The following is a 27415-nucleotide window of genomic DNA, read 5'->3' as shown; positions in this document are numbered from 1 at the left end:
TGTGAGAAAGAGTTCAAATGAAGTATAACCTATTTGTTTACATTACGCAGCACGCCAGTGGTTTTAACCTTTATTGAGTCTTCATCTTGAAGGATGATGAGAACATATGATTCCTACAGCATCATTATAATATGTTTTCTTCTGCTTCCTGGTCCCAGATCAGAAAATAGCTCTCTATCTGATCAGTCATCATACAGACATGTTTCAAGGGGCTGTATTTACCTCGTTGTGACACACAACTCCTCCTATACCTCCCATCTCAGCCCTCTCTCCCTGTGTTGGTCTGCTCCAGGCTGCTGTGTGTGTCTGTGTGTGAGTGTTGGCGGTTGGCCCGGTCCCTGCCAGCCCTACATGGGGTGGTCCAGTCCCCCCAGTTCCCCCAGCCGTACCCAGCTGCCCTGTCACAACAGTGGGACCTCAGTGTACCTGAGGGCTACCAGCTCCAGCTCAGCTTCACTCACCTGGACATCAGGCCGTCAGCCGACTGCTACTACGACTCCCTCACGGTCAGTGGACTTCAAAAGAACACTTCGATACCTTATTATAAAACGTAGGATGTATTAAATGTTTCTTACCGATATTGGAATATGTCCAAGAACCTTCTTCACTCCGTCATTCCAGGTTGTATATGACAAGAAGGTCCTTGCAAAGTTCTGTGGTCAGGAGAATTCTGCTGATGGACATCACCCAGGCAACCGGCCACTCTTGTCTCCAGGCAACAGGCTCACCCTGGTCCTTCAGACAGACGACGCGAACCCTGAGCCATACCATCACCTCGGCTTCTCCGCCCATTATCAGGCCAAAGGTAGTGCAGCCCGAACCAACCTGACTGGAGATGCTCACAACAGTACTACGTACATAATCCAAGGCAACACTGTTAAACCAGAAACACCAGGCAAATCTCAGTGAAGGTGATATCACGGTGTAATGCTAAGCTACACCCTCCACCTCTCTCCTTCCCTCCACCTCTCTTCTGCATCCCTCTCTCCTTCATCTCTCTCCATCCCTCTCTCCAACCCTCCACCTCTCTTCTCCATCCCTCCACCTCTCTCCTTCCCTCCACCTCTCTCTCTATCCCTCTCTCCATCCCTCCACCTCTCTTCTCCATCCCCCCACCTCTCTCCTTCCCTCCACCTCTCTTCTCCATCCCCCCACCTCTCTTCTCCAACCCTCCACCTCTCTTCTCCATCCCTCCACCTCTCTCCTTCCCTCCACCTCTCTTCTCCATCCCCCCACCTCTCTTCTCCATCCCCCCACCTCTCTTCTCCATCCCCCCACCTCTCTTCTCCATCCCCCCACCTCTCTTCTCCAACCCTCCACCTCTCTTCTCCATCCCTCCACCTCTCTCCTTCCCTCCACCTCTCTCTCTATCCCTCTCTCCAACCCTCCACCTCTCTTCTCCATCCCTCCACCTCTCTCCTTCCCTCCACCTCTCTCTCCATCCCCCCACCTCTCTTCTCCATCCCTCGCTCCATCCCTCTACCTCTCTTCTCCATCCCTCTCTCTCTCTATCCCTCCACCTCTCTTCTCCATCCCTCCACCTCTCTTCTCCATCCCTCTCGCCATCCCTCCATCTCTCTTCTCTCCATCCCTATCCCAGACATAGATGAGTGCTCAGCTCCAGACCCTGTGGATGGTTCTGGTCCACTCTGCTCCCAGATCTGCCACAACACCCTGGGCTCCTACATGTGCTCCTGTCGCCATGGCTACGAGCTCCGCCCTGACCAGCGCACCTGTGTCTGTGAGTACACCTACTCTCTATCTATCTCTGTGTGTGTGTGTGTGTGTGTGTGTGTGTGTGTGTGTGTGTGTGTGTGTGTGTGTGTGTGTGTGTGTGTGTGTGTGTGTGTGTGTGTGTACTGTAGTTCTATTCATCTTGTGAACATCTCTCTCTCCCTGCCCAGTGTCCTGTGGCAGGGGTATATTTGATGAACCAGGGGGGACACTGTCCAGCCCAGGGTACCCTGACCCATCACCCCACGGCCTGGCCTGTCAGTACGTCATCTCTGTGGAGCCTGGGTTCATCGTCAACCTCAACTTCACTGACAGCTTCCACATAGAGCACATAGGCACCCAGAATGGACCCAGCTGCCTCTACCACTGGTTACAGGTAACACTGTACACTGCCCCGACCACTGGCTACAGGTCACACTGTACAATGCCCTGACCACTGGTTACAGGTAACACTGTACACTGCCCTGACCACTGGTTACAGGTAACACTGTACACTGCCCTGACCACTGGTTACAGGTAACACTGTACACTGCCCTGACCACTGGCTACAGGTAACACTATACAATGCCCTGACCACTGGTTACAGGTAACACTGCACAATGCCACGACCACTGGTTACAGGTAACACTGTACACTGCCCTGACCACTGGTTACAGGTAATACTGTACACTGCCCTGACCACTGGTTACAGGTATGCCCTGACCACTGGTTACAGGTAACACTGTACACTGCCCTGACCACTGGTTACAGGTAACACTGTACACTGCCCTGACCACTGGTCACAGGCAACACTGTACACTGCCCTGACCACTGGTTACAGGTAACACTGTACACTGCCCTGACCACTGGTTACAGGTAACACTGTACAATGCCCTGACCACTGGTTACAGGTCACACTGTACAATGCCCTTACCACTGGCTACAGGTCACACTGTACACTGCCCTGACCACTGGTTACAGGTAACATTGTACACTGCCCTGACCACTGGCTACAGGTAACACTGTACAATGCCCTGACCACTGGTTACAGGTAACACTGTACAATGCCCTGACCACTGGCTACAGGTAACACTGTACACTGCCCTGACCACTGGTTACAGTTAACACTGTACACTGCCCTGACCACTGGTTACAGGTGACACTGTACAATGCCCTGACCACTGGTTACAGGTAACACTGTACAATGCCCTGACCACTGGTCACAGGTAACACTGTACACTGCCCTGACCACTGGTTACAGGTAGCACTGTACACTGCCCTGACCACTGGTTACAGGTAACACTGTACAATGCCCCGACCACTGGTTACAGGTAACACTGTACAATGCCCTGACCACTGGTTAAATGTGTTTAATGTCCTCACCACTAGATAGAGTACATGAATTAAGTATTGAATGTGTGTGTTCATGCATTTGTGTGTGTGTGTTCAGGACAGCATGCTTTGTGTTTGTTTACAATGTTTGATCTCTCCTCTGCCTCGCCCAGGTGTCCATCCCTGACAAGGAACCCCAGAAGCTGTGTGGAGGGAAGAGTCCTGGACTAATGCCCACTAACTCTTACACTGTCCAGCTAGACTACCACACTGACTGGGCTGGTCTGAGCCAGGGCTGGAGCCTGCACTACACTACTCAGAGTGAGAGAGGGAGGAAGAAATGCATAGAGAGGGAGAACAGAGGTAGAGGGAAATAATGAAAGAGGAGAGGGAGAAAGACAGAGCAAGGGAGAGTATGAAGGAAGGGCAGATGCAAACTGGTGAAGGGCAGAACAGGTGAGAAGGTAAAACCTCCTGGAAATAAAGCAGAGAATGCAGGTCAAAGTTGAAACCTAACTAAAAAGGCCCTGGCCTGAAATCCTGATATGTGTGTTGTTGTTCATAGGGGTGCAGTGTGCTTCACCCAGTTCTATCACCAATGGAAGAGTCACCCCAAACGTTCCCCAGTACTACTACAGAGACTACATCCAAATCAGCTGTGACCCTGGCTACAAACTAATGATGGTGAGATTAAACAATCCCTTTTTACCCTGCCTCTTATCATTCTCTTACCTCATACTTCCTTCACCCTCTTTCTCTTGTTTATACTCACAGTCTTTCATTTTCTACAAGGGCTCTTTTCCAGGAAATATCCCCTGTGAAGAGCAACTAAACTATCAGTGTATCGCCTCTCCCTCTCTCTCTCTCTTTGTCTGTCTGTCTGTCTGTCTGTCTGTCTGTCTGTCTGTCTGTCTCTCTCTCTCTCTCTCTCTCTCTCACTCCCCCTCTCTCTCAGGATGGCAGAGAGATCAAGAGCTATGCCTCCATGTGTCAAAAGAATGGGCAGTGGCATCTCTCCCTCCCTGAGTGCCACAGTGAGTCACAACCATAGAAATGGATTATATTTCTATGATCACAACCTAATACATTCCCATGAGTCAAGTTCCATATTAAACACAGATGTATTTTGGTTTCTCTCTCTCTCTCCCTCTCTCCTGTGCAGTAATTGACTGTGGGGAACCCGAAGCATTGCTGAATGGAGGGGTAAAGTTCATATCTGGCTCTCAGAACCAGCACCTCTCCGTCATTCAGTACCACTGCAATGAACCTTTCTACTCACTCCTTGGAGGAGCAACTGGTGAGATGTTTAACTATCCTTCATCAGTCACACACATTTGCTCACTAAACAATAATATATACATATATATATATATATATATATGTCTGTCTGTCTGTCTGTCTGTCTGTCTGTCTGTCTGTCTGTCTGTATGTCTGTCTGTCTGTCTGTCTGTCTGTCTGTCCTTCAGTGAGCTACACTTGTGCAGCAGATAGAACATGGAGAGACAACCTTCACACCCCTGTCATTCCCTCATGTATCCCAGGTAACTCCTTAAGTATCATTTTCTTTACCATATACTCCAAATACCATCCTGTGTGTATTTGTGTGACCCTCATCACTACTTTACCCCCCACCCCCAGTCTGTGGCCGGCCCACGGTGTCCGTCTCAGGCTTTCAGAGGATCATGGGGGGAGACAAAGCCCCAGACAAAACCATCCCCTGGCAGGTGATGCTCAGTGTGGAGGGAGGCAAAGGAGGGGCCATGGTGATCGGGGACCGCTGGATCATGACTGGAGCTCATAACCTGGTGCAGCAGGGCAAACTTGTGCTAAAGGAGAAAGTTTGGGTGGGTAGATTGTGACACACTCATCAATCAATTCATTGGACACTGTAGAACAAAAGTATTTCCTGCTTATGTTTTTAAAGATATAGTCCACTTAAATATCTGGAGTAACAACAGGCAAAGAGAAGTCTTCAGTACTTTGGTAAAGCTACCACAAGCTAACGTTCAAATTATGTGTGTAGAAGTCCTTCAGTGATGTCAGATTTGAAGAAGTTGAATATCTATACTGAAGTTGAATTATGTTTTGTTTTCAAGGTTTTTTTGGGAGACAATGATGCAGAAAAACTAGCAAAGCTCACCCCACTTGGTGTCACCTCCCTCCACCCCCACCCTGAATACAAAAACACAGACAGTGCAAACTACAATCATGACATTGCCCTGATAAAACTCCGACAACCACTCACATTCCACGCTGCCATCATGCCATTGTGTCTGCCACCAGAGAACGCTACTTACAACACTGGCCAGATTGGGTGAGAGCCAGACTTGTCCTGTTCTTTATTAAACATGAGAAAGCTGAACATCAATATTAATGTTTATATTATTAAAGACATCAATAAGAACACAAAGAGGAAGTGCATTTTGAAGGGATCGATAGACCCACATTTCATAATGTGTTCATTCTTATCATGGAAGTAGTCAATGCGCCAAGAGTGCAACCTACACATTTCATGACTTCTTTTTCACATCCTTGAATTAAATTGTCAAATCTAAAGTAGCCTAACTGCACAACCAGTCCTTAGCAGTCCATAGTTCATCAATGTTCTTTGGTAAACTAATGAATGTAAGGCAATAGTTTTCTGAGTAACTCCTTGACCTCTTCCCTCACCTCTATCCCTTATCAGTATGGTGTCAGGCTTTGGCATCAAAGAAGATGATATAATTGCCAACAATCTCAGGTACATACTCCTACCAGTAGTGAAAGAGGATAAGTGCCAAGACTCTGTCAACCGAGCAAAAGCAGCAACGCCAACAGAGAAGATCCCTGTTCTGACAGACAACATGTTCTGTGCCGGAGTACCTGAGGGGGGCAAGGACTCCTGTATGGGGGACGGTGGAGGGGCATACGTCTTGAGGGATGGTAGCACTAAACTGTTTTGGGCTGCAGGTATTGTCAGTTGGGGTGTGGGTTGTGGGCAGACTGGTAGATATGGAGTGTATACCCGTGTGGCTAAATACATTAGCTGGATCAACAAAACCATGGAGGACAATAAGTAAAATATATAGGCGAAAATAACGAGGGAAAGAGAACAGAATTACAAAAGTATTTTCAATTCAAGTCATGATCTATGAATCCAAATAAAGCCCACAAGTTTCATCTCTGCTTTTCTCATGTGCATTTGTGTGAGTGTGTGTGTGTGTGTGTGCGTGCCTGTCTGTGTGTGTGAGAAGAAAGGTAGAACGAAAGAAAAGAGCTTCGACATGGGTTGACTATTTTACGTTTATGTAAGCGTGCCCAATTTGACCGGAGCATGGAGCGAGATTGTTGGCCTTCTCACCCACTCCAATTTTGCTCCAAGTAGCGCTCCAGTAGCACTCACTTCACCAGCTAAGGGCATGCCTGGCCCAGCATGCATTTGTAGTCTACTTGTGTGCTGCTATTTATAGCCCCTTGCTTCAGCTATTGTCTAAATATTTTCATAAAGAAACTGATAAAACACACAGGTGCAAAATCAAGGTGACTTACAAAGAGGAGGACCAAGAGCAAGAGAGGAAGTGTGGTGATGTAATGACCACAACAAAGAAGAGAGGGAGTGTGGTGATGTAATGACCACAACAAAGAAGAGAGGGAGTGTGGTGATGTAATGACCACAACAAAGAAGAGAGGGAGTGTGGTGATGTAATGACCACAACAAAGAAGAGAGGGAGTGTGGTGATGTAATGTCCACAACAAAGAAGAGAGGGAGTGTGGTGATGTAATGACCACAACAAAGAAGAGAGGGAGTGTGGTGATGTAATGACCACAACAAAGAAGAGAGGGAGTGTAGTGATGTAATGACCACAACAAAGAAGAGAGGGAGTGTGGTGATGTAATGACCACAACAAAGAAGAGAGGGAGTGTGGTGATGTAATGTCCACAACAAAGAAGAGAGGGAGTGTGGTGATGTAATGTCCACAACAAAGATGAGAGGAAGTGTGGTGATGTAATGATCACAACAAAGAAGAGAGGGAGTGTGGTGATGTAATGACCACAACAAAGAAGAGAGGGAGTGTGGTGATGTAATGATCACAACAAAGAAGAGAGGGAGTGTGGTGATGTAATGATCACAACAAAGAAGAGAGGGAGTGTGGTGATGTAATGATCACAACAAAGAAGAGAGGGAGTGTGGTGATGTAATGATCACAACAAAGAAGAGAGGAAGTGTGGTGATGTAATGACCACAACAAAGAAGAGAGGGAGTGTGGTGATGTAATGACCACAACAAAGAAGAGAGGGAGTGTGGTGATGTAATGACCACAACAAAGAAGAGAGGGAGTGTGGTGATGTAATGATCACAACAAAGAAGAGAGGGAGTGTGGAGATGTAATGACCACAACAAAGAAGAGAGGGAGTGTGGTGATGTAATGACCACAACAAAGAAGAGAGGGAGTGTGGTGATGTAATGACCACAACTAAAGAAGAGAGGGAGTGTGGTGATGTAATGACCACAACTAAAGAAGAGAGGGAGTGTGGTGATGTAATGATCACAACAAAGAAGAGAGGGAGTGTGGTGATGTAATGATCACAACAAAGAAGAGAGGGAGTGTGGTGATGTAATGATCACAACAAAGAAGAGAGGGAGTGTGGTGATGTAATGACCACAACAAAGAAGAGAGGGAGTGTGGTGATGTAATGACCACAACAAAGAAGAGAGGGAGTGTAGTGATGTAATGACCACAACAAAGAAGAGAGGGAGTGTGGTGATGTAATGACCACAACAAAGAAGAGAGGGAGTGTGGTGATGTAATGATCACAACAAAGAAGAGAGGAAGTGTAGTGATGTAATGACCACAACAAAGAAGAGAGGGAGTGTGGTGATGTAATGACCACAACAAAGAAGAGAGGGAGTGTGGAGATGTAATGATCACAACAAAGAAGAGAGGGAGTGTGGAGATGTAATGACCACAACAAAGAAGAGAGGGAGTGTGGTGATGTAATGACCACAACAAAGAAGAGAGGGAGTGTGGTGATGTAATGACCACAACAAAGAAGAGAGGGAGTGTGGTGATGTAATGACCACAACAAAGAAGAGAGGGAGTGTGGTGATGTAATGATCACAACAAAGAAGAGAGGGAGTGTGGAGATGTAATGACCACAACAAAGAAGAGAGGAAGTGTGGTGATGTAATGACCACAACAAAGAAGAGAGGGAGTGTGGTGATGTAATGACCACAACAAAGAAGAGAGGAAGTGTGGTGATGTAATGACCACAACAAAGAAGAGAGGGAGTGTGGTGATGTAATGACCACAACAAAGAAGAGAGGAAGTGTGGTGATGTAATGATCACAACAAAGAAGAGAGGGAGTGTGGTGATGTAATGACCACAACAAAGAAGAGAGGGAGTGTGGTGATGTAATGATCACAACAAAGAAGAGAGGGAGTGTGGTGATGTAATGACCACAACAAAGAAGAGAGGAAGTGTGGTGATGTAATGATCACAACAAAGAAGAGAGGAAGTGTGGTGATGTAATGACCACAACAAAGAAGAGAGGGAGTGTGGTGATGTAATGACCACAACAAAGAAGAGAGGGAGTGTGGTGATGTAATGACCACAACAAAGAAGAGAGGGAGTGTGGTGATGTAATGACCACAACAAAGAAGAGAGGGAGTGTGGTGATGTAATGACCACAACAAAGAAGAGAGGGAGTGTGGTGATGTAATGACCACAACAAAGAAGAGAGGGAGTGTGGTGATGTAATGACCACAACAAAGAAGAGAGGGAGTGTGGTGATGTAATGATCACAACAAAGAAGAGAGGGAGTGTGGTGATGTAATGATCACAACAAAGAAGAGAGGGAGTGTGGTGATGTAATGACCACAACAAAGAAGAGAGGGAGTGTGGTGATGTAATGACCACAACAAAGAAGAGAGGGAGTGTGGTGATGTAATGACCACAACAAAGAAGAGAGGGAGTGTGGTGATGTAATGACCACAACTAAAGAAGAGAGGGAGTGTGGTGATGTAATGATCACAACAAAGAAGAGAGGGAGTGTGGTGATGTAATGACCACAACAAAGAAGAGAGGAAGTGTGGTGATGTAATGACCACAACAAAGAAGAGAGGGAGTGTGGTGATGTAATGTCCACAACAAAGAAGAGAGGGAGTGTGGTGATGTAATGACCACAACAAAGAAGAGAGGGAGTGTGGTGATGTAATGACCACAACAAAGAAGAGAGGGAGTGTGGTGATGTAATGACCACAACAAAGAAGAGAGGGAGTGTGGTGATGTAATGACCACAACAAAGAAGAGAGGAAGTGTGGTGATGTAATGACCACAACAAAGAAGAGAGGGAGTGTGGAGATGTAATGATCACAACAAAGAAGAGAGGGAGTGTGGTGATGTAATGATCACAACAAAGAAGAGAGGGAGTGTGGTGATGTAATGACCACAACAAAGAAGAGAGGGAGTGTAGTGATGTAATGACCACAACAAAGAAGAGAGGGAGTGTGGTGATGTAATGACCACAACAAAGAAGAGAGGAAGTGTGGTGATGTAATGACCACAACAAAGAAGAGAGGGAGTGTGGTGATGTAATGACCACAACAAAGAAGAGAGGAAGTGTGGTGATGTAATGACCACAACAAAGAAGAGAGGGAGTGTGGTGATGTAATGACCACAACAAAGAAGAGAGGGAGTGTGGTGATGTAATGACCACAACAAAGAAGAGAGGGAGTGTGGTGATGTAATGTCCACAACAAAGAAGAGAGGAAGTGTGGTGATGTAATGACCACAACAAAGAAGAGAGGGAGTGTGGTGATGTAATGACCACAACAAAGAAGAGAGGGAGTGTGGTGATGTAATGTCCACAACAAAGAAGAGAGGGAGTGTGGTGATGTAATGACCACAACAAAGAAGAGAGGGAGTGTGGTGATGTAATGATCACAACAAAGAAGAGAGGGAGTGTGGTGATGTAATGACCACAACAAAGAAGAGAGGGAGTGTGGTGATGTAATGTCCACAACAAAGAAGAGAGGGAGTGTAGTGATGTAATGACCACAACAAAGAAGAGAGGGAGTGTGGTGATGTAATGATCACAACAAAGAAGAGAGGGAGTGTGGTGATGTAATGACCACAACAAAGAAGAGAGGGAGTGTGGTGATGTAATGATCACAACAAAGAAGAGAGGGAGTGTGGTGATGTAATGACCACAACAAAGAAGAGAGGGAGTGTGGTGATGTAATGATCACAACAAAGAAGAGAGGGAGTGTGGTGATGTAATGATCACAACAAAGAAGAGAGGGAGTGTGGTGATGTAATGACCACAACAAAGAAGAGAGGGAGTGTGGTGATGTAATGACCACAACAAAGAAGAGAGGGAGTGTGGTGATGTAATGACCACAACAAAGAAGAGAGGGAGTGTGGTGATGTAATGACCACAACAAAGAAGAGAGGGAGTGTGGTGATGTAATGATCACAACAAAGAAGAGAGGGAGTGTGGTGATGTAATGACCACAACAAAGAAGAGAGGGAGTGTAGTGATGTAATGACCACAACAAAGAAGAGAGGGAGTGTGGTGATGTAATGACCACAACAAAGAAGAGAGGAAGTGTGGTGATGTAATGACCACAACAAAGAAGAGAGGGAGTGTGGTGATGTAATGACCACAACAAAGAAGAGAGGAAGTGTGGTGATGTAATGACCACAACAAAGAAGAGAGGGAGTGTGGTGATGTAATGACCACAACAAAGAAGAGAGGGAGTGTGGAGATGTAATGACCACAACAAAGAAGAGAGGGAGTGTGGAGATGTAATGATCACAACAAAGAAGAGAGGGAGTGTGGTGATGTAATGACCACAACAAAGAAGAGAGGAAGTGTGGTGATGTAATGACCACAACAAAGAAGAGAGGGAGTGTGGTGATGTAATGACCACAACAAAGAAGAGAGGGAGTGTGGTGATGTAATGACCACAACAAAGAAGAGAGGGAGTGTGGTGATGTAATGTCCACAACAAAGAAGAGAGGAAGTGTGGTGATGTAATGACCACAACAAAGAAGAGAGGGAGTGTGGTGATGTAATGACCACAACAAAGAAGAGAGGGAGTGTGGTGATGTAATGTCCACAACAAAGAAGAGAGGGAGTGTGGTGATGTAATGACCACAACAAAGAAGAGAGGGAGTGTGGTGATGTAATGTCCACAACAAAGAAGAGAGGGAGTGTAGTGATGTAATGACCACAACAAAGAAGAGAGGGAGTGTGGTGATGTAATGATCACAACAAAGAAGAGAGGGAGTGTGGTGATGTAATGACCACAACAAAGAAGAGAGGGAGTGTGGTGATGTAATGACCACAACTAAAGAAGAGAGGAAGTGTGGTGATGTAATGACCACAACAAAGAAGAGAGGGAGTGTGGTGATGTAATGACCACAACAAAGAAGAGAGGGAGTGTGGTGATGTAATGATCACAACAAAGAAGAGAGGGAGTGTGGAGATGTAATGACCACAACAAAGAAGAGAGGGAGTGTGGTGATGTAATGATCACAACAAAGAAGAGAGGGAGTGTGGTGATGTAATGACCACAACAAAGAAGAGAGGAAGTGTGGTGATGTAATGATCACAACAAAGAAGAGAGGGAGTGTGGAGATGTAATGACCACAACAAAGAAGAGAGGGAGTGTGGTGATGTAATGATCACAACAAAGAAGAGAGGGAGTGTGGTGATGTAATGTCCAGAAACAAAGAAGAGAGGGAGTGTAGTGATCTAATGTCCACAACTTAAGAATCATTGTGGAATCTGAAAAGACACATATCCCAAAAGCATGATGGCATACTTACTATGTGCGCATGCTAAAAGAAAGGAACGAGGTGGATAGATAACTAAGTGTGTCATTGTATCAAAGTATTTATAAACAAAAAAAAATGATTTCTTAAACGTTTCGTACATTTTTGTTCTATTATCAATACAATAGGCCATAATGATTTTGGCCCAATAGGCCTGGCATATTTTGCCTTAAAACCTTTAGGCCTACCTATAGAAAACATTTCAAACAACTCTGCATCTCTGCCCAGCCTGGGGCGGCCAACAGGGTGTTTAGCATCCCCAGTGGTTCTACAAGTATGGAGAGGATATTTACTGCTGCTGACCTGCTCTCCAGGCACCATCACATGAGACAGAAGCCACAGACTGGCCAAACTGGTGTTTCTAAAAATGAATTCAAAGGCACGAATAAGTCATTTTTCGTTTAATTAGTATTTAATTCTAAGTCAAATCAAATCGAAATTGTATTTGTCACATGCGCCAAATACAACAGTGAAATACTACTTACAAGCCCTTAATAACTAACAATGCAGTTTTAAGAAAAATACCTACAAAAATCACAGCCTATTTGCACAGAGAGAGAGAGAGAGAGAGAGAGAGAGAGAGAGCGAGAGAGAGGTGTAGAGAGAGAGAGAGAGAGAGGGAGAGAGAGAGAGAGAGAGAGAGAGAGAGAGAGAGAGAGAGAGAGAGAGAGAGAGAGAGAGAGAGAGAGAGAGAGATGGCTGTCGTAAATAATGTGTAACCGTAATTCTGGCCATCTGTCTACAGCAACCATCATCACTCATCGCTCCTTGGAGCTAATGTAGCCTACTTAACACACTGACTGATGCTAGGAGACTGTGTGTCAGACCTGGGTTCAAATAGTAGTTTAAATATTTGAAATACTTTGTGCGTATGCAAGAGCCAGACGTTGGTGTATAAAGTGGGATTTGCACTTTTGGGACTATTTCATTGGTTCCATTGCACCAGGGAAGCTCAATCATGCCCAGCTAAAGTATTTTAAATGATTTCAAATTCCATTTGAACTGAGGTCTGGTGTGTGTATGGAGTAAATTGGCTTAGTTAACTTATGCAAAGAGTGCCTATGTCTAAAATGGCACCCTATTCCCTATGTAGCGCACTACTTTTGACCAGGGCCCATAGTTACCCATACACTTTTAGAAAAAAAAGTTCCCAAAGGGTTCTTCGGCTGTCACCATAGGAGATCCCTTTTTGAAATGATGTGTACTTCTTGCAATCACCTTTTCATGTTTATTCAAATAATTTTCGTTCAAATACATATAGTTTGATTTTAATAGTTCAAAACCAAATGGTAGGTCCAGGTAGTCACAAAAAAAATCGATGGGTGTTGGTTAAATTGTATTTTAATGAATGGAGCGAATGTTTTCCCCTGTGAGCGCGGCGCGGTTTTTAGCAGAGCGTTGGAAAGGACATGTGCGCCGTATTTTGTATTTTGTTTGTTCTATACAAGAGCAAGGTAATGTTGATTAGAATGTATTTACTTCAGCATCATTGTGTAGCATGCATACAGCTCCATTCAGTGCATAGTAAGTATTGCCTAATTTGGCTCACTCATACTATATAGTATAACACTCAAATACACATAACATCAGCGCCATCTATTGGCTTGGTGCAACTACGCTCACGTGCTCTGTTACGGACACACATTTTATCTTAGCCACCAATGAGGGATGAGGTTATTGCTGTGTGATTGGAGGATATGCTGAAAAATGGACAACTCTCTTTCACTTTCATTCAGCAAAGCTTCTCTAAATTCTGCAATGACGCACCTGCTTCGAACGCTGAAAACAACTTAGAACGCAATAAGAAAAATACACGCTGGAAACATGGCATCTATTAATCGATGTTTGATAAATCAATAGGTCTGATCATTCTTATTATGTCAAACTAATAACGTTCTACGTGAACATTTAATTAACCATTTGTAGCTTTATTTGATTTACCTCCAAACAAAAGTGAAAGTAACTTCACTGTATAACAGCCTAACATTTTAACTGTCTCTAAATTGTATTTGGTTTCGAGCGTGGTCATTAATTAAATTGTGAAATTAGGGGTCTATTCTGTATATTTATGAATGGTCAGTAATTACTGTTGAATAAAAAACTACTGGAAAGATGCTTGAAATCCTGCTTTTTGGATATTTGATTACATGCGTTTCTGGTAAGAATTGTTTTTCTTCACTTCTGACATTTTCTAAACATGAAATGATTGTATATTCTGGACATTAGTCACCTATGCTCACATTCCTGCTCCTTATGACCTCTTCCCGTGCCTCTCTCTCGATCCTGTCCCCGCCTCTCACTCCTCATGCTCCTCCTCCCCTTCTCTCCCTCTCTTAGGCCAGGGAGGAGCAGACGTGGTGCTGTCATGTTCTCTGGTGGAGGAGGGTAGTGGGATGGGGGGAATGGGAGGTGGGGCTCTCTTCAGCCGCACCCCAGCAACACTTGTCCTCAGAGACCTGGCCGTGACCCCTGATCTTTCACCTGATACTCTGACCCCCTTCAACCCTCCTGCTGTCCCCGATCCTGACAACATCATCTTGGAGGCTAAAGGTTGGTTCATTATCAGGTTCTCTTTTGTACAGCAGAGTTACCTGATGGAATTACCTTGCCTTCTCTCTCCCTCACACCATCCCTCTCCTGCACTCTCCCTCCACCCCTCTCTGCTTTCTGACAGTTGAGTCTCCTGAGATCCCAGAGGCAGACCTGCTGCTCCACGCTGACTGTAACGAGCAGGAAGTGACATGTGAGATCAGCCGCTACTTCCCTCGTAATGCCAAGGAGGGCTCCACAGAACCAGCCTATTTCATTGGCTCCTTGCAGATAGAGGGGGGTGGGCTCAGCCTCACATTGGTCCTGCAGACACTGCCACTGGACCAATCAGATCGTCCAGCTCTCATGCAGAGCAAACTGGAACTCCCCCTCAGCCAATCAGGAACTTTGCTGACTGAGGGTGAGACAAGGAGGTTATTATAATGCTTCTGGTAGTATGCCTGTTGTAGAGCAGACATGTCATATTGTAATGATGTATAACACTGTTACTCTCTCATTCTCTCATCCGCATCTTCTCTTATCACCCTTCTTTCTTTCTCTAGTATTTTGCACTTTCTCTACTTTTCACTTGCTTCTTTCTCCATAATCCCTTCTTTCTCTCTCCCTTGTCTTCCCCAGTGGTGTTCCTGGTGTTCTCTCGCTCAGAGTCCCACTCCGCTCCTCTAGGGGGCATGGCCCTCCTGGACTGTGGCTTCAGGCAGCAGGCCCCACCCCCAGGGCGGGAGCTGGGGCTTGAGTGGCGGCTGCAGCACAGAGGAAGTGGGAGGAAAGTGCTGGAGATTAGGGCGGGGCAGACGGAGACAGAGGAGGGGCCAGCAGGTGAGAGAATAAAGGCATTATTTAAGTAGTTATGATGGTGCTATAAGTGTTGGATGAGTTAGGTCTACTTACCATCACAACATAAAGTGCATTAGGACCTCCATGGTCAACATTCCAACTTTATTATCCACCCAGAGATGGAAACGAAGAATGTGTTACTGCTGTCATAGCTAGGAACCCAGAGGTTTACTGAATGATTACTATGAAAATTTGACCTATTTTTCACCTCATCATACTCTGTTTCGCATCGTTTTTTCCTCCTTCAGTACACGTGGAGAGGGAGGGTTCGAGCGTGGATGCCGCCCTGCTGGTGGGGCAGGGTAATGCGTCTCTGACTCTGGCCAGACTGAAGGTATCTGACGAGGGGACCTACATCTGCACCGTCAGCACTGGACTGTACCAGGCCCAGCAGGTCATACAGCTACACGTCACACGTGAGTCCCTCTAAGAACACTTGTGACTGATTGTCTCTTTACATTAGTGGTCAACCGATTATGATTTTTCAATGCCGAAACCGATACCGATTATTGGAGGACCAAAAAAAGCTGACACCGATTAATCGTCCGATTTTTATATATATTTGTAATAATGACAATTACAACAATACTGAATGAACACTTATTTTAACTTAATATAAAACATTAATAAAATCCATTTCGTCTCAAATAAATAATTAAACATGTTCAATTTGGTTTAAATAATGCAAAAACAAAGTGTTGGAGAAGAAAGTAAAAGTGCAATATGTGCCATGTAAAAAAGCTAACGTTTAAGTTCCTTGCTCAGAACATGAGAACATATGAAAGCTGGTGGTTCCTTTTAACATGAGTCTTCAATATTCCCAGGTAAGAAGTTTTAGGTTGTAGTTATTATAGGAATTTATAGGACTATTTCTCTCTATACCATTTGTATTTCATGTACTTTTGACAATTGGATGTTCTTATAGGCAGTATAGTATTGCCAGCCTAACCTCAGGAGTTGATAGGCTTGAAGTCATAAACAGCGCTGTGCTTCAAGCATTGCAAAGAGCTGCTGTTAAACGCAGGAAAGTGCTGTTTGAATGAATGCTTACGAGCCTGCTGCTGCCTACCCCCACTCAGTCAGACTGCTCTATCAAATATCAAATCATAGATTTAATTATAATATAATAAACACACAGAAATACGAGCCTTGGGTCATTAATATGGTCAAATCCGGAAACTATAATAAAAAATAAAAAACGTTTATTCTTTCAGTGAAATACGGAACCATTCCGTATTTTATCGAACGGGTGTCAACCCTAAGTCTAAATATTGCTGTTACATTGCACAACCTTCGATGTTATGTCATAATTATATACAATTCTGGAAAATTAATTCCGGTCTTTGTTAGGAAGAAATGGTTCACACAGTTTACAACGAGCCAGGCGGCCCAAACTGCTGCGTATACCCTGACTCTGCTTACACTGAACACAAGATAAGTGACACAATTTCCCTAGTTAATATTGTCTGCTAACGTTAATTTATTTTAACTAAATATGCAGGTTTAAAAATATATATTGTGTATTGATTTTAAGAAAGGCATTGATGTTTCGGTTATAACTTGTGACATTGGTGCTACGATTGTGCTTTTTTTGTGAATGTGCTTTTGTTAAATCATCACCCGTTTGGCGAAGTAGGCTGTGATTCGATGATAAATTAACAGGTACCGCATTGATTATATGCAACGCAGGACAAGCTAGTTAAACTAGTAATATCATCAACCATGTGTAGTTAATTAGTGATTATGTTAAGATTGATTATTTTTTGTAAGAAAAGTTTGACGCTAGCTAGCAACTTACCTTGGCTCCTTGCTGCACTCGTGTAACAGGTGGTCAGCCTGCCATGCAGTCTCCTCGTGGATTGCAACATAATCGGCGTCCAAAAATGCCGATTACCGATTGTTATGAAAACTTGTAATCGGCCCTGCCGATTAATCGGTTGACCTCTACTTTACATAGGCAGCAGGTGGCGTTGGTACAGTAACCAAAAGTTTGCTGGTTTGAATGCCCGAGACGAAAATTTGAAAAATCTGTCAATGTGCCCTTGAGCAAGGCACTTAACCCTAATTGCTCCTGTAAGTTGCTCTAGATAAGAGGGTCTGCTGAATGACTCAAATGTACATTATTTCTCTACACATATGAACATGTGTTTATTACATTAGGTGTCTATGTCATGTGTGACATAGTGTGCACACTATTCACATCTAAATACGAAGTCTCTCTGTCTTCAGAACCTCCTCATGTTTCTCTCTCTGAGGAGAAGCTGGTATTTCGGGATGAGTTGCCCCAGAAACTGAGCTGCCACTGCAAGAACTACTACCCTCTGGATGTCCAGGTGTGTCTGGTGCGGTCCACCAATTAAATATTCAGTCATTCATATTCACAGATACCACTGTTACAAAGTGATTAGCACACAAGCACACAGCGATCATACCTCTAATGAAATCAGAAGATCATTGGTAGGTCATCGTACAGCACTTATAATATTAATATCCTAAATATTACAGACATTATACTGAGACTCTCTTCTCTCTCAGATGGAGTGGTTCTCCGTCTCCTCTACAGACTCAGAGCCTAGCGTCCTATCAGACCAGGTGTCTCTCTCCAGCCATCGGCAGCACAGCGACAGGACCATGTCCATCTCCTCCCACCTCACCCTTCACCCCTCCACCTTCCCCCCTGGAACCACGGTCACCTGCAGAGTGACCCACCCGGCCCTGGACACACCCCTCTCCCTCAGCCTGACAGTAGAGACACCTGAGCCAGGTAAGCTGCTACAGACACAGGCGTGAGAGGACAATAGGAAATTAGGTGAACATCAGCATTGCTGATGGGTCACGTTCATTAGGCGTGAATGGACAACTAAAATATAATGAGTGTTCTTATCAGGCAGGTTCAGATACTGCTCTTTTGCTAAATGTTTTCTCCTGTTGGGTGCCTGCTGACTGTGAGTCATTGGGAGAACCTGAGCAGAAACAAAATGGTGTCCATTCATATTAGTCCAAACGGTTCCCTGTTGTTACAGATTCCTACTGGATGGTCCTGGGTTTTCTGGTTATCACCATTCTGTTCTTCTACCAAGTGATGAAATAGGTAAGTTCCCCATGCTCCCTATGGACCTCCTTGTATTTTTAACTATTGTTTGTAGTATGACAACAGTAGCCTAGAGATGCGAAGCAAATTTCTGTCCAAACAGACAAGTAATACATTTTTCTTCTTTTTTTTTCCTTGCAAAGAGTTCCGACCTAATTCACAGACCTGGATTCTTTCAGGGTCGCAGAGGCACAGCACCTGAAGCTGTTGAAAACCAATATCTTAAAGAGTTGCTGTAATGTGAATTACTGTTGTACTATAAACAGTTGTACATTTTCTTCAAATAAATGTTTTCTTGGATAGTATCATTGGTGTTGTTCTCTGAATCTGGAGAGACGGTGTGGGATTATACCTGTTCATTTTCACGTCAATGATGAAAACATTCATGTTGATGATTTTCTTTATTAGCATCAAGTGGTAAGCATGCGTTTAAAGAATTCTCACGATCCAGTTGTATCTCTCCCAGTATTATCATGTTGTATCATTTATTTACCTAATAATATTATTGCACGATATTATTAGATCATTGTTTTGAGGAATCACCACTATTTTCATTCATAAATGCAATTTACACATAGCTAATGTTTTTCATATTTTTTTTTACAATGTGTCAAACAGTCCCTCTTTATCAACCATTGAGAGGAAAATTATATTTTCTGGAATATCCAACACCAAAAGTAAAATATAAACCTACTAAAAAACACATTTTCAGGAGCAATAGTCTGGCAAAGATGAAGTACTTTATGGTACTACTTGTACGGTACTATGGTTATCGTTTTTTCCCCGTCAGAATACTACTGTAGCAACCATTGTTCTCTGGTTGTGTATTAGTTCTTTTGAAAGCATGTGAGCAACAAAAATTTGGCAAACTCTTGAGCTTCATTGCATTGCATACGCATGAGTTACTAATTGAGCGCATAGATACAGTAGCCTATACACAGGTCCTGAAAACCACTAAACCAAACAAAATAAATGTACAATCGGCAGTTAAGTTTCAGAAATGGCAGATACATAGGTCACACAAATAGGCAAAACTATGGACATCGTCTGCCATGCAAGTCAAGTAAGACACAAACACTACTTCCATTGGGCTTATTGGATACTGTAGGTAACAGCCTAAAGTCTACTGTAGATAACAGTGTGTGTTTTTGTTGGTTTGATGTGCAGGAAGTGGGTTATTTGGGGGGTTATTTGGTTATGTCCTCTCCAGATAAGGGACAGTCTATTGAACCATTCCTCCCTAACCCTGTACCCTCTCTACTAGAACGTACAAGAGTGTCTGAACACAACCACAACACAGTAAAGCTGCTCACTAATCAATCAAAAATGTACTATGCAGTTTTATTACACAGACCTGCCTTTAGGTGTGTCGAGAGTTAATGCTGTATAGACTTTTGTCTGCACTCCTGAAAGAATACTCTATGTAGGTACAGACGGTCTGTTTCTGTCTGTCAATGTCAATCTAGCTAACTGTCCGTCTGTCTGTCTGTGGTACAAGAATAAAGATATACTAAAAGTCAGTGTCCCAAAAGTGGTTTCTGCCTTTTCCAGTATCCTTCCTGGCTTTTCTTATTCTCTCTATCTCTCTCTTAAACACCACAGTCAGCGAGTGAGAGGAAGAGGGAGGTAAAGGAAAAGGCAGGAATGCCCGTCAAGGCCTACATCAACTAACCCTGGAAAAAGCTACTGGCTACACTGATTTGGATCACAAGTACACACACACACACACATGACAAAATGATCATACTCTTAAACATGACCTTGTATTAGTAAGTAGTGTTTATAATGGTAGTGGTATGAGGTACGGGATCAGGAGGGGTTGTTAGGTACTGTATGTCAGTATCAATTTACAAATGTGGTATGCTCTCCAAAAGGTAACACGAACAAGCTTTGGCGGATAGAAAGAACTGCTGCGCTCTTTCATTGCACTCACTCCCTCTTTCTCGATGCTCTCTCTCTTTCACTTCTTCCTGCTTTCTCTCTCTCTCTCTCTCTTTCACTTCTTCCTGCTTTCTCTCTCTATCTCTCTCTCTCTTTCCCTACTGCACACTTCAATAATGTATGAGACGCAGAGGCAGGAGAGAGTGAGTGAGACAGCACGCCAAAACAGAGGAAGAAATATGGATCAAAGAGAAGGGAAGGGCAGGAGGACAAAGAGAAAAGAGAGCAACAACATCTACACACTAGCGTCATGTTTAAGTGCTAGATGGAAGACCTGGTGTGGAGGAAAAGGGGGCGGGACTGGAGTTTGGATTTGTGTCGATTTGTTTTCTTCTTCTCTCCTATTCCGCTCTCATGTCTGTGTCCTGCCACGCTGGGATTACTCAATAGAAGAAGTACACTATGAGAAAGATGGAGAGAGAGAGGAAGATAAAGAGAGGGGGAGGGAGAGAGGGGGGGATAGGGAGAATAATTATATTTTCTATTCAGTGGACTACATCTACACGTGTTGTTTCTGCTGAATGACTGGTAACAGAGGACTTATACTGTTTCAATCATTTACTGTAATACGTTGTCATGAATTATTGACATAAGAGTAGGCACTAGGAGACCGTCAGAGCAGGGCAGACCTGGGCCTGTTATAAGTGCACACTGATTATAGCTGTGGCCTTCGCCTTAACATCTACTGAACTTGACTAGTATGGATTCAGAATTGCATTAGTGGAAACCAAGACTGTTCTCAGGACAGGCCTGGTTGTAGCTAGATAGTGTTAGCATTTTAGCTAACCCTAACCATTTTCCTAACCTTTACCTAATTATCCTAACCTGCTACGTTAATTCTCCTAAACCACTACGAAAAGTAACTTCTGCTAGTCAAAACTGGCAGACCTTCCCTGAGAGCAGTGTGAGTATCCGCTAATGCAATACAGCAGTATGGACATTCATTTAGTCATCTACACAAGAATTCATATGCCAAGAAATGTCCAAATGAAGTTTAAAAGACGTGAAGAAACCGTCTAACTTGCTACATGCGAGTGGGTATCAATGAATGGTAATAGGGGAAAGTGAATAATGGTACTTACAGAAAAGGACTCCGACCACAAGAACTCCAATGATACCCATAATGATCATCATCTGGAAAGAAAAGCAAATGGAGAGTTAAAGGCTTTCTTTATTCTTCTATTCTTCTAGTTAATAAACCTGATAGATTTTCCTCAGGATGATAAAACATTTTTTATTCAGGGGTGAAGTCGCTGCGGATTAACGTTAGTCCTGCTGACCAAAAACACACACACACACACACACACACACACACACACACACACACACACACACACACACACACACCAACCCAGCACGATGACAAACACAAAAAGCAGAGCGTAACATTTCATCACACTCCCTTGTGTCCAGTCAGTGTATTTTTGGTGCAATTAATAAGAATAACTGCATGTAGAGAAAACTCTGCAGTGAGAGCCTCCCTATTTCCCCATTCCCCGGAGCGCCGCTCCTCTCGCTCACAGACGCTAATTAGGGGATTAGTGCACGGGAAAGGGGGGTGACAGCATTCCAGGGACAGACGCTGTGTGTCCGCCTCAGCACCCTGCACCTCAATGGCTCAGTTGGTTGGTGGAGCATGGTACTGGTTGGTTGAGCATGGTACTGGTTGGTTGAGCATGGTACTGGTTGGTTGAGCATGGTACTGGTTGGTGGAGCATGGTACTGGTTGGTGGAGCATGGTACTGGTTGGTGGAGCATGGTACTGGTTGGTTGAGCATGGTACTGGTTGGTGGAGCGTGGTACTGGTTGGTGGAGCATGGTACTGGTTGGTGGAGGGTGGTGCTGGTTGGTGGAGCATGATACTGGTTGGTGGAGCGTGGTACTGGTTGGTGGAGCGTGGTACTGGTTGGTGGAGCATGGTCAAGTTGGTGGAGCATGGTACTGGTTGGTGGAGTATGGTACTGGTTGGTGGAGCATGGTACTGGTTGGTGTAGCATGGTACTGGCGTTGCAACACCACCACAGTTGTGGCTCTGAATGAATACCCCATGGGCCACATAGAGTACACTGGATATATATGTTAACTTGAATATATGACAGTACACTGTCACTTTGGATAGAAAGAGTTGGCTAAATAACCATATTATTATCATGATCAATATTACCATTACCTTGCAATTCTCCTGAATATGTTCATTTTAAGTCCTTTTGGATGAAAGTGTCTGCTAATGTGAATGACAATATAATCATTGATCACTGTCATTACCTTTGCGTTTTTCCACCAGTATTTGCTCTTGAGTTTGGCTGCACAGCTCTCGAACTGGGAGGCCCCGGCCTGGAGAGCATCGGCTCTGTCATCCAGCTCCGACAGCTTCTGGTCCCTCTCCAGAACCTTGTCCACATTCACCCGCATAATATCCACCACCTGGAGAGGAGAGGAGAGGAGAGGAGAGGAGAGGAGAGGAGAGGAGAGGAGAGGAGAGGAGAGGAGAGGAGGAATTTACTGACAGCCCAAGCCATAGAAGTCCACATCACACAATTTAATACAGCATGAAACCATTCCCAAGCTGCAGTGCAGTCCATTACTAAGATAAATTGATCACCCATGTTATTTTCTATATGTTAATAGCTAACATAACTTTGGCCATAGAAATAGAATATATTAAACATCATCATAGACAGCCATGTTGTATCATATGCTAGCCATGCTGTATCGTATGCTAGCCATGTTGTATCGCATGCTAGCCATGTTGTATCGTATGCTAGCCATGTTGTATCGTATGCTAGCCATGCTGTATCATATGCTAGCCATGTTGTATCGTATGCTAGCCATGTTGTATCACATGCTAGCCATGCTGTATCATATGCTAGCCATGTTGTATCGTATGCTAGCCATGTTGTATCGTATGCTAGCCATGTTGTATCGCATGCTAGCCATGTTGTATCGTATGCTAGCCATGCTGTATCATATGCTAGCCATGCTGTATCGTATGCTAGCCATGCTGTATCATATGCTAGCCATGCTGTATCGTATGCTAGCCATGTTGTATCGTATGCTAGCCATGTTGTATCGTATGCTAGCCATGCTGTATTGTATGCTAGCCATGTTGTATCGTATGCTAGCCATGCTGTATCATATGCTAGCCATGTTGTAATTGTATGCTAGCCATGTTGTATCGCATGTTAGCCATGTTGTATCATATGCTAGCCATGTTGTATCGTATGCTAGCCATGTTGTATCGCATGCTAGCCATGTTGTATCGTATGCTAGCCATGTTGTATCGTATGCTAGCCATGCTGTATCATATGCTAGCCATGTTGTATAGTATGCTATCCAAATTGTTGTCGTGGGTATTGTATTTTGGAATAGTTGTTACAACATTTCTCAGCGTTTCATTCATTATGCACACACCACAAACACACATCAATAAAATAACAAATTCATGTTGTCAGGTCGATGGAATATCATGTTGATCCCAGAAAGCCACACCCTGACGAAGACTGCATAGCCAAAGCATTACTGAAATAAATCGTAAAACAAATCAAACTGCATGGTAGAGTAGAGTAGAGTAGACTATGCTACTCTATTTTTAGATTTCCCAACAATCAAAGAATGTCACAAAGAAACAATCTATGTCCTTTCCTTTTCTATTAGCTCTGTTTCTACAGCTTGACTCATGATCACATTTCATTCCAGAAGGTTGGTCCTTTACTTCTGCCCTCATTTCCCCCCCTTCCCCTATTTCATTGAATTGGATAGATGAAAGCAAAATGGGGGAAACTGGGTGGCGCTGTTGCTTACACCAAGGAGAGTGAACGAGTGCAGAGAGGAGGGAGCAACTGGAAATGCAGCCCAGATCTGGCCTAATTGCTGCTAGTTGTCTCACGCTGTGACGTCAATCCCAGATTGACAAGCTAGCTACTTGCTGTAGTTTAAAATGTTGTACTATATGGTTTGGCACAAGTGGGAGTACTGTTAGGAGCATGGTATCGAAGCCAGGAGCAGGTTGGTTGGTACTGTACGTGTGTGTCACACTAGCTCACCTCCTCCACTTGGGCTTGTGTCTGTTGTAGCCTGCGGTTGCTGGAGGTGTTGGGAGGGGGGGGTGGGGGCCCTCCACCTGGGGCTCCGTCTGCTCCTGGGGCCCCTGGGGCTCCGGGAGGTCCAGCTGGGGGAGCAGCATCTGGGGCAGACCTGGGAAGGGGAGAGAAGGAGGAAGGGACAGAGAGGAGAAGAGATGGGAAGTGTGAGGGATAGGAGAGGGGGAAGGAGGGAGAAGAGAAGAGGGGAGATGAGGAAGGGTAAGACTTTTTTTACATTACAGTAATTTAGCAGTCATGAGCAAGCTGAAACAACTGCATTTTAGAGGTGTTGTAACTAAAACAAAAAAACAAACAAGAAAAGCCTTGATAACAGAACTCAGTGATAAAAGCGATTCAGATTAAAAGTTCAAAAGCACAGAAGGGCAAGTATAATGAGGAGAGGGGAAAGAGGAGGAGGATGAGGAAAGAAGGGATATGAGATAAAGGTTCGGAATTGGAAGCCAGAGAGGGGAAGAGGGAGAGGAAGAGTATTTGAGAGGCTGTATCGCATTTGTAGAAATCAAGACTGTTCTCGGGGCAGGTCTGCCGGTTTTGACTAACAGAAATGACTTTCATAGAATATTGGTAGAATGCCCTGAGAACAGTCTTGGTTTTCACTAATGCGATGCCGCATGGGGGAGAGGAAGAAAGATGAATGATGAGGTACAGAAAGGAGAAGAGCTGTTGGTGAGGAGAATAAAGGGGATAAAGTCAGAATTGTACATATATGCCTCCCTGAGAGAGAGAGAGAGAGAGAGAGAGAGAGAGAGAGAGAGAGAGAGAGAGAGAGAGAGAGAGAGAGAGATGGGAGAGAGATGGGAGAGAGACAGAAAGAGGGAGAGAAAGAAAAAGAGCGAGAGGGGGGAGAGAGTCAGAAAGAGAGAGAGTATCAGATTAAGCAAGAGGGAGATAAGAAGAGGAGGAGGATGAGAGGAAAGGCCAAAAGAAAAGTAAGGAGGGCTGTAGAGATGGTGAACAGGAGAGATTGGAGAGAACAGGGAGAGTAAGAGAGAGGGATAAGGAGAGAGGGAATAAAAGGAGAGAATAGAGAGAAAACTAAGAAGGGTTAAAAGATGGGGCAAACAACTAATTTGGTTCAGAAGGGTAAAGCGAGGGGGAGGAGGGGTGGTGAGGGAAAGGGGAGGGGTGAGAGGGGGAGCGTTCTAACACAGACAGCCTCCATGGACTCATCTGGGGGTGTTGGTCCTGACTCAGACTATTGAAATTAGTCAAATATACAGTAGAGGCAACCATTCCATCCACCATATATATATGAATATGAAGAATATAGCCATCATTTGAAAGGCATGAACTTGTTCTATACTGCAGGTGCAGGACAGTCTCATGCCAGATGTCATGCGTAGTACCCTACTGTAGTACCCTACTGTATTTCCTACTGTAACCGGAGAAGAAGACAAACATCTCAGACCAATCAGTTCACATTGATATTGATTTGACTTCACAGACATTTGATAACCTGGAAGTCCCTAGAACCATACGGTACAAAACCCATGGTATAAAGAAAGAAAACATAATTTCAGTTGAAATAAGCCAATTTTTAATTAAAATAATCAAGCAAAAAATGAATTTATTTTGAAGCCCAGAAGGACTGAGGGTAATCAACTACAGTAGACGAGATCCATCATTCAGAGATGCTGTGACGGAAAAAGACTTGCGTCAGCAAAATACATTAAGCTAGAACAAATCAATAGAGCATAGAAAGAGCCTGACAACATGATATAAATACTCAACATATTAGAATAAAACATGTTTAGTGAATTGAACAAATGAATAGAATAAGTAAAAAAGAGGAAGCCCTGCATTGATACTCACATCTTCTATGCAGCTGCTTGGAACTGACTCACTGTCAGTGAGCGGTGGGGGGGGAGAGAGAGAGAGAACGCGAGAGACGAAAGGGGGAAGGGTCTGAAGTAAAAAATAAAAAAGCGAAATCACAAAAAAGCAATGGGAAAAATCTCTGCTGTCGTCCAAAAAATATCCAGAACCTCAGAGACTCGACTGATTAAAATGATGCGTTAATAACAAACGAATGCAGAAGCTGATGCAGTAACCTCAAAGCAATGCTTTAGCACCGCAAGTCATCACCAAAGTACCGCAATACCCAGGCAAGCGTCGGGTAATAATTCGCTCGAAGAAAGGCAGCGGAATAAGAGGTTGAAAGTGAATACGGGTGATGCACAGATTCTCAATTTCAGTTCGTAAAATCCATAAGGGATAAATCCAAGGATGCTTGGCGAATTTCTTTAAATAATAAATCTATGCAAGAGAAGTCGTGATACTCCAAAGATGCTGAGTCGAGATGCTCAAAATCACACCAATTGTTTAGATTGCACGTTCCCCTTCAAAAGCTAAACACAACTGATTTCACTTTCCTTTACATTACCCAATTATATAATTTCACTATTTTCCCGTGGTCTAGTTTCAGAATTATCTAACACCACCGTTGTTCCCCCTCTCCCGGCGAGTGTGTGGAAGCGTATCTGTGTGTCGGTTTGTGCACAAGTTTCGTTTGTGTGTGTGTGATGGCACTATACTGCAATAATGCGTCGCTCCCCTTCCCCTCTCTCTCTCTCCAGTTGGACTCATAACGATGGTGCGGTACCTCTTTCCCAACCCCCTCTTTCTTGTGCTCCCCTCTCTCTCTCCACACTTTGCAGTACTGCAGTTTTCTCTGTGTCGGATAGGGCGGCAGGACGATACTGCGGTACATTGCTTGGTATAGAATGTTGACTCTGCTACCCCCTCACGCGCTCCGGCTTGTAAGTGCTCCTTTCTCTACCCGGATGACTAGGCTTCTCACTACCCCCCAGTTATAGACTACTCTCTCCATATTATAATAGCTCCCTGGCCCAATGTTTGATTTATTCCAGGTTCATCATGACCACAACTAGGTTATTCCTCTTTGGTCCACGAATACAAAGCGAGATGGGAGGCAGTGCGAACATTACTGCACAGCAGTGAGCTGCGGTATGGAGCAATATAGCCCCATTGGTTGCGTTGAAAACGTGCTAGCCAGGCCGTGGGGCAA

General features: G+C 44.3%; 3 protein-coding genes across 3 annotated transcripts in view; 2 read left to right on the top strand and 1 right to left on the bottom strand.

Moving 5' to 3' along the window:
* Positions 1-6204, top strand: part of LOC139422171 (ovochymase-like) — a 44582-nt gene extending 38378 nt beyond the window's left edge. The window contains exons 12-23 of the mRNA XM_071173329.1: positions 375-506; positions 622-805; positions 1601-1741; positions 1905-2110; positions 3219-3366; positions 3611-3729; positions 4001-4079; positions 4208-4342; positions 4512-4586; positions 4684-4889; positions 5142-5359; positions 5732-6204. Of these exons, the coding sequence (XP_071029430.1) occupies positions 375-506; positions 622-805; positions 1601-1741; positions 1905-2110; positions 3219-3366; positions 3611-3729; positions 4001-4079; positions 4208-4342; positions 4512-4586; positions 4684-4889; positions 5142-5359; positions 5732-6104 (2016 nt within the window). The 3' untranslated portion in view covers positions 6105-6204. The remainder of the gene's footprint in view (positions 1-374; positions 507-621; positions 806-1600; positions 1742-1904; positions 2111-3218; positions 3367-3610; positions 3730-4000; positions 4080-4207; positions 4343-4511; positions 4587-4683; positions 4890-5141; positions 5360-5731) is intronic.
* Positions 6205-13544: 7340 nt separating this feature from the next.
* LOC139422130 (tapasin-related protein-like) lies at positions 13545-18796 on the top strand. The gene is made up of 9 exons (XM_071173285.1): positions 13545-14023; positions 14203-14415; positions 14540-14815; positions 15034-15234; positions 15501-15668; positions 17482-17585; positions 17788-18016; positions 18276-18343; positions 18487-18796. The coding sequence occupies exons 1-8, from the start codon at positions 13978-13980 to the stop codon at positions 18341-18343; spliced, it is 1305 nt and encodes a 434-aa protein (XP_071029386.1). The 5' UTR covers positions 13545-13977; the 3' UTR covers positions 18487-18796.
* LOC139422140 (vesicle-associated membrane protein 1-like) lies at positions 18726-26960 on the bottom strand. Its single transcript, XM_071173296.1, has 5 exons — positions 26200-26960; positions 24328-24478; positions 22550-22708; positions 21367-21418; positions 18726-20684 (listed from the first exon to the last, which is right to left on the bottom strand). Coding segments are annotated over exons 1-5 (381 nt in total). The 5' UTR covers positions 26202-26960; the 3' UTR covers positions 18726-20667.
* Between the last annotated feature and the right edge of the window lie 455 nt (positions 26961-27415).

Source organism: Oncorhynchus clarkii, chromosome 2 (genome assembly GCF_045791955.1).
Source record: "Oncorhynchus clarkii lewisi isolate Uvic-CL-2024 chromosome 2, UVic_Ocla_1.0, whole genome shotgun sequence".
Classification (NCBI taxonomy): Eukaryota; Metazoa; Chordata; class Actinopteri; order Salmoniformes; family Salmonidae; genus Oncorhynchus; species Oncorhynchus clarkii.
Note: the sequence above shows the minus strand (reverse complement) of the source record. Positions and strands in the feature narration are given on the sequence as shown.

Bases quoted from the DNA above. Each gene is read 5' to 3' on its own strand.
- LOC139422130 (XM_071173285.1), top strand. From the start codon at position 13,978: ATGCTTGAAATCCTGCTTTTTGGATATTTGATTACATGCGTTTCTG. The intron at 14,416-14,539 runs GTTGGTTCATTA...GCTTTCTGACAG, and splicing joins CATCATCTTGGAGGCTAAAG to TTGAGTCTCCTGAGATCCCA. The intron at 15,235-15,500 runs GTGAGAGAATAA...TTCCTCCTTCAG, and splicing joins GACAGAGGAGGGGCCAGCAG to TACACGTGGAGAGGGAGGGT.
- LOC139422140 (XM_071173296.1), bottom strand. The intron at 22,709-24,327 runs GTGAGCTAGTGT...TCTCCTCTCCAG, and splicing joins CACAAGCCCAAGTGGAGGAG to GTGGTGGATATTATGCGGGT. The intron at 21,419-22,549 runs GTAATGACAGTG...TTTTCTTTCCAG, and splicing joins ACTGGTGGAAAAACGCAAAG to ATGATGATCATTATGGGTAT.